General features: G+C 45.1%; 1 protein-coding gene across 7 annotated transcripts in view; it reads left to right on the plus strand.

Annotated features, from left to right (window-relative positions):
- Nucleotides 1-6,822, plus strand: part of FGF1 (fibroblast growth factor 1) — a 91,740-nt gene extending 84,918 nt beyond the window's left edge. For 6 of the 7 annotated variants that reach the window (XM_019535007.1, XM_019535009.1, XM_019535010.1 and 3 more), the window contains 2 exons: nt 4,023-4,126; nt 5,648-6,822. In XM_019535007.1, coding sequence (XP_019390552.1) covers nt 4,023-4,126; nt 5,648-5,842 — 299 coding nt within the window. In that variant the 3' untranslated portion in view covers nt 5,843-6,822. The remainder of the gene's footprint in view (nt 1-4,022; nt 4,127-5,647) is intronic. The other variant, XM_019535013.1, reaches the window with a different exon arrangement.
- The last annotated feature ends 397 nt before the right edge of the window (nt 6,823-7,219 follow it).

Here is a 7,219-nt window from a genome sequence, read left to right on the forward strand (position 1 = left end):
GCGCTGGTCCAGACACCGTGCCGCAGGGGTGCCCTAATGATCAACTGACCTCTCTACCCCATGTGAAATACTTTTGTGGTGCTGGATTTAGCACTAAGGGCACTGGGCAGCTGTGAAAACAGCAGAACACGTATAGGTAGAGCAGTGTAATTTCCCCTCCTCCTTTTTGCCCAGCATGCCTCAGCTTTAAGCTGGGAGAGGACCGCTTTTTCTGGCGAAAGGCAGCTCACCCTGTAGAGCCTTTCAGACCTTGGCCACGCTGCTGAAATTGCCAGTAAAATGGCTGATGCACTGTAACAGGAGTGCTGCTGAATATTCACCCACAAGAAGCTAGTCTGAAGCCATCAGACTAGTTGCTCCCCTTATATGTGGGACTTGGGAGTGCCAGGATTCATTTCCCCAAGCCCAGAGAAGCTCGGGAGAAGCCATCGTGCTCTCAGGCTTTTCAGAGCCAAGCCTGCATTCCCCTTCCTTTGAGCCCCTCCTCCAGTAGCAGGCACTGGAGCGGGCTGTGCTACCAGGAATGAACCAGCAAACGCAAAGAACTCTCCACCACATGTCACTCACTGCCGCCCGCTTACGGCCCTTTGGAAACACGCTGCCTGTTGCTAATGCTGCTTTCTGAAGGATGTATGTTTGAAAACCTTTGCCAAGAAGGAACCTAGTGCAAATGAGCTATTAAACTTGGATATCCTGAAGAAGAAATATTTACAGAGGAAACTCCTGAAAGGGACATGTGCCAGTGGAATAACCCTGGTAGCGGGCTATTTTTCTGCGTGCTGGAAGGTATGTGCTTAGCAGGTTCCATGCCCCTATGTTTTATACACGCTTAAGGAGGGTGAAAAAATTGCTCAGTAAAACTCTCCATCAAAGCATAAACAGGCAAGGCTGGTGACCTCTCTGGAAAAACTGAGTGGGCTAGTCTCACTTTGTTATTTGTGTAGCCAGTTGAAAGCCCCGACTAGCACGGAGGGGGCAAGAACCCACAGAGCAGAGTGGACTCCTTCTTCTAAGTGGTGTAGGCTCAGCAAAACAACTCGCTCTGCTGAGAAGCAATAAGAAGGTCACACACAAAGCCAGGCTAGAAACAGGAGCAACTGGACACGCACAAAAAAGCAAAAAGGACGTGAATATAGACAGTATACGAAGCTTCTCCTGCTGGGGGAGCTAGTGTACTTGTGTTTGCACAGAACACGTGCTTGTGTTCCCAGGGATTAGTCAGGCACAACCCACAAAAGGGTTGGAATATGTATCCTGTTCTCATTAGTGTCCAGGACTTTGGATGCTTAGCTGAAGCATATACAAACATGCACAAGGCAAAGTTGGGAAAGATGCGTGCTGAGAAAGTACCTCATCCTGACACCTCGGCATCCTACAGGGAAGGTCCTATGAGACTTGGGTGTGTTTCATCCTAGAAACCTGAGGAAAGAAAACTTAGCAGATTCTTTTGGACACTTCAAGGTGAATTGAATTCCATGCTCAGTTCCAAAACTGGGCAAAAGGTGTGGGACCAGTTCTAATTTTTCTCTCTCTCATCATGACTCTGCTGGAAATGGGATGTCTAAAGGGATTGTAGAGGGTCTGCAAGTCCAGACATGGGCTTTTACCCAGTCTTCCCCCCTCCCCGAAATCCTCTCTTCTTCCTCCTCCTTGCACTCTCTCACCCCCAGTTAAATAGCCTTGCTGCCTGCTAGCATGCTACAAATCTTGCAGCTAGCCAAAGAAGATTTTGCTTCTTCACTGTGGGTAAAAGTTTTTTCTCACTCTTTGATGACTGTTTTCAGGACACAGCAGCCCCTATTCCCATTTCTTGGTTCAAATCCATTTACCAAGTTCTGGGAATGTGGCATTGAGCAAAATGTAAAACAGACTGGTGGTGTTCCAGCTGAAGGGCTTGCTGAATGCCAGATCCCAATTCAAACAGAGCAGACAAAAGAGTCACAAATTACTGCAAATCTGCTCCCATCCAATTTACTAATTAAACATCATTTACTGAACAGTAAGTGCCTAATTGAAGGAGCTGAGCCACAGCAGCAAAGGTTTTGTGGGGACAAGGACTTCTGCTATTTCAAGAGGCAACATTGTCTTTTGTCTGGTCAAGAGATGAGACTAAAATAAGGAAGACTGCTGAACCCATCTGCCAACAGCACAATGATAAAGCACCTTCCAGGAGAGAAAAGGAGCTGGCTGGACAGCAAAAGCTATTGCTTTGCTTAGCCCTAATTTTGCAAGTCTCTTCACTTTGTGAAGGCTGGATCTGGTTTTCACCTGTATTAAAGTAGTGTTTCAATTATTCACACTACAGCTGGCAAGAACATCCCTGCCTCTCTAGGTACTTATTATCCCATCACCATAGTTTCCAAGTAGTTTTTCTGAATGGAAAGAATGTCAAAGGCTGATGCTTGGTTCACTACCCCGGTGCGTTCCCTCTCCACACATGGGGAAGAAACACTGAGCTTTTTGTCATTTTTGACCAGGCAATCGCAGTCAGCAAACTGAAAGGAAAGGTAACTGGCAGAAAAAAGTGACCACAGAGCAGTTCTGTGTAAGAGGATACACCAAGAAGCATGGCTGGTATGGTACAGACAACCTGACCGTACAAAAGGATACAGAGCCTTTTCACTTCAAAACACCCTGTTCAAATCCTGCCTTGGTCTGTACTGACTGAAAGTCAAAGTCTATTGGCTTGTGTGAAATAACTCATGGTTTCAGTCCAGTGCCTGCTGGACAACTGTCCACATCACAAAACCCATCACCTGGCAGTCAAGTTTAATACCCTGATCTCTTCAACTCCTCCTTTCCTTGCCAATGGATCTCCACCCCTGTTTATATCATGGCAAAACAACAGCAAAGCTTATACTAGTAGAAGAGCCAGTGATCACTTTATATATCTCCGGGGTGTTATTTTCTAGGATGCAGACTGGCCCTTCTTTGGGGTCTTGTTATAGCTGGAAGGATAACATTAACAATGCATGCTCCAGACTTTAGTTTATGGAGAAAATATGCTTTTAAATAAAACAAGATTTAGGAATAACCTCTGCTTTCACTTAGATACACATATTAAACTAGAGCAACACCATTTTCATTGATTATTACTATTGTCTGTGTTACATCAGCATCAGCAGGCCTCAACAGACATCAGGGCTCCCAATGTACTAGGAGCTAAGCCAGGTTTTTACCACCTCTCCACCAGTTCTGGAATCCCTGCCAACAAATAAGTCTGACCTGCATTCACTCCTGCTCCACCTGCACCCAAGCCAGGTAAGGGGGTCAAGTAGGTAACTTTGTGGGCCCTGAGGGTACACTTCAGCACTTCTCGGGCTTTCCTGAAAACAGTGCTGGGGCATGCTCAGGACCTCTCCAAACTTTCTGGCTCACATAATTGGTAGGTCTGGGCTCAGGTCCAGTGGGAGTGAGTGGGCTGGGCTTGCTTCATAACAGCAGTCCTGGGTACAGCAGGGAGGCAGTACAGATCTGGCTATAGAGGCAGGGCCTTTTCTAGGTAGTGAGCATTCCTAGTACACAAGAAACAAAGGACAGGAGGAAGGAAACAGTTTTCTACCTGCTATACAGGTGGGGAACCAAGAGACAGCAAGCCCCAAATCCTCAAAAGTATTTATTACTGATTCACTGGGAGTAAAGCATCTGAATAGGAGTTAGGTGCCTAAATACCACTGAGGATCTGGGCCTAAATGACTTGCCAAAGCCAAGCAGGAAATCTGTGTTAGAACCAGAAATGGAAATTGGGACAGGAGTCCTGAATAAAAGAAATCCTTTCATTTGAATCCCAAATAACAGAAACATTTCCTCTTCGTCTCTGAAATATGCCTATAGTATTTTTTCTGTGAGGAGGCAAAGAAGGAGTATCCCTCTACTGCTCTATGTTTCCCTTACAGTCTGACCCGTACAAGTGAGGACTCTGAATAATTCAATTCCTTGCCGCGGCTGACTGCCATATCTGTGAATTCTCTCTTTTCCCCCCCTTTCATTTTTTGTTGTTGTTGCTTTATTTTTACTTTCAGTCCAACTGCAGCTAAGCGCGGAAAGCGTGGGCGTAGTGTATATAAAGAGCACCAAGTCTGGACAGTACTTGGCTATGGACACCAATGGCCTTTTATATGGATCAGTAAGTATGAGGTTTGCATGGTCCCAGACGCGGAGAGGGTTTGAGGTTAGCAGAAATCTTGCAGCCCTGAGTAATGAAACCCACACAAGCAACAATTAGTCTGTTTGTTATTTTTGCAGCTGGATTGCTTTGCCCAAGTTTATTTTTGGGAAAATAAATAAATAAATAAATAAACACCATTGCAGCATTGCTTCAAAATATTCAATACGTCCCAATTCCGATTTTAGCAGCAGCAATAGCAGCAGCATTAACCTGTCTCTTTTGCTGAGAGTTCTCAGAGACAGACCCTGGGAAGGGCACTGTATAGGCAAAACAGATGACAGTGAAGGTGCACCAGGGTTTGCCACAACCCTGTTTTATAAAACCCACTGGTTAGCATGCATGGCATGGGACTAGGCTGGTGACCATATGACTTGATTTGGCTGGAATCCGGAAGTGCAACTCCACCTCCCCGCCACGCTCGGGCCTAGGACTTTTGAACAGCCTGCAAAACCCAGGAGCGTCACGGCCAAATCAGAACATGTGGTCACCCTACAGAGGACCCTTCATTCTGCACTGTGAGTGGGTCACTGTATCCTGCAACTGCTAAGTGAATCTGATGCCTAGGATCAGTGCCAAATTGAGGCAAAGCTTCTGGTTCTGACCAGCTTTGCTGAAATACTTATTCAGTGCGTGGCGTTCAAGGGCTGAAAGTGCTCGTGAATTCACCTTAGAGATCACCTCCACAGTTGCACTTAGCACCTCAGCAGCTGTAGGAAAGGTGACCAACTGCACTGACTTGGATGGAATTAAACCAGGAATAAATGTGGCCCATTACATTTAAAAACACAGGACATATGACTGGAGGGGACCTCCCGAGTCAGCAAGCTACTGTCTCACAATCTCGTTCATAAACTTCCCAACCGATACACGAAATTTAGTGAAAGTCCACTCTAGGTGCTGTTGAGCAGGTGGGGTGCACTGCCACGGGAACTGTTTTCAGAAAGGACAGTATCCCAGCCCTGTTGTAGCTGACGAAAAGGCAGGTGCCACGAACAAGTTACTGTGATGTCAAGAGTAATTTGGGAATCCAAAGAAAACTACTTTGCAGAAAAAAACTTGGTCTGCTTTTGAGCCATGTCAATAAAAAGGAACCCAGGTCAGGTGTCATGGTCTTAAAGGTTGGGTTTTGATAGGGCATTATTGGCAAATTAGCCCCACTGACATCAGATCAGAGGCAACTGGTGGGGGGGGCATGTGGGGGGGCATGTGCCACCCCCTGAGATTGGCCCTTAACTTGGCACCGCTCAGGATGGGGCAGTTTTCTTGCCACACAGGCTGGCGGTGTGTTAGGGGCAGGAGGGGCACTAAGCCACGGAACAGAAGTATGGGAATAGATATGGGGCTTTTGGCCCACCCCTGGGTCTGCCCACAAATTGTGCCCTGCCAGACTCAGGAGGCACCAGTCACCCCTGGCTCAGATAACTGCAGTTGTATACAACAGCAAGGGCAGTGCTTATTCAATTTCTTCCTCATTTTCAGCAGTTAATGAGTGAGGAATGCTTGTTCCTGGAAAGGATGGAAGAAAATCATTACAACACATACACATCTAAGAAGAATGCAGATAAGAACTGGTTCGTTGGCTTAAAGAAGAATGGGAGCACCAAACTGGGACCACGGACTCACTATGGCCAGAAGGCAATCCTTTTCCTTCCGCTGCCAGTGTCAGCTGATTAGAAGATCCTACCCCAAGTGCCGTAAGACAACCCTGAATCTTATGCATCAACTACCACCTCTTCTCTCTTTCTCTCTCTTTACTGGCTAGAGCGACAAAGAGATTAACTCCATGACCAGACGCTTTCAGTATTTAAATGCTTTAAATATTAAAATCAGAGCTGTTTAGTTTTGTACTAACCAAGTTTTGCAGAAATGAGGGAAACCCCTCCCTGAACAATGGACAAGTTGTGCCTTCACTTCCTTCTTGTTTTCCATTGTCCATTGTCAGAGCTGTACAATAGGAGCTTTGGCATTAGAGGTAAAATGTGTGCAATGAAAAATGCAAAATGACTCCAAAGGACATGCATATACTCTGCTACAGAGCGAGCACACAGGCACGTTATTGCCCTTAATGCATGGCTTAAAATAACACTAAATCATGCGGTTATTGCCAGGGGAATACACACTTAGAGCCAGCGTGTGTGTTTTCAATTCATAGAAAAGTGAAGCTCTCCTGGAATAGATTTATTAAAATATCTATCTAGACCATATATAACACACATAAACAAAAATGAAGATGTATCAATATCCACTGTATCATGTGCAAGCAGTCAAGATTGGTGAAAAACGTTTGTATAAAACTAACCCCAACCTATGCTTTTAAAACCTAGCCACTACTCCTTTCTTACTCCACTCATATTGCTAAATTCCTTATTAGTCCCCTTCATATGTAATTTGTATTTATTTATTAAGTGACTGTGTTCATTTTAAACAGGTCATTAATAGTAAGTATAGGCATTCAAAGTCACTTTATGTTCTCTGAGCAAGGATGTAGATGACTGAATGACGCAGATCTCATTTTGCCAGCGTGGTTTCAGGGGAGGGCATGGAAGAAAGGGAAGTGGTTACCTAACAATATTGTTTTAAAACAATTTGCTGTTTTTATTTCAGTCCAAAAGTCTGTTTTTGACTTGAAGGTGTAATTCTATTTTGAACAGACACAAAAATGGCATCCCGCGGCTTCATGGTTAGCACCCTTCCAAATCATGAACTGAACTTATCAATAAATAGATATTTTCTAGCTACCAGCTCAGCCATCTCAGTCAACCAAGGTTCTTCCCACCTCGTGCTTTAAACCAATAGCAAGTGCTAAGTCGATTGCACTTTCTCTACCCTACCTGTGGAAGCCTCTTGACATATGTGTATTTGCATGAGTGGACCATGCCTGAAGCACAGAACAACTCCAGTGATAGAGCACAAGGAAAGAGTGAATCCAGGTTACTTTCCTACAGCTGTACACAACCTACAATGCTTTTGTGAATCAGATGCAGTAAAAGCTTATTCATAGATCCATAGATGTTAGGGTCAGAAGGGACCTCGATAGATCATTGAGTTCAA

This window comes from Crocodylus porosus, unplaced genomic scaffold (genome assembly GCF_001723895.1).
Source record: "Crocodylus porosus isolate Cpor-Errol unplaced genomic scaffold, CroPor_comp1, whole genome shotgun sequence".
Lineage (NCBI taxonomy): Eukaryota > Metazoa > Chordata > Crocodylia > Crocodylidae > Crocodylus > Crocodylus porosus.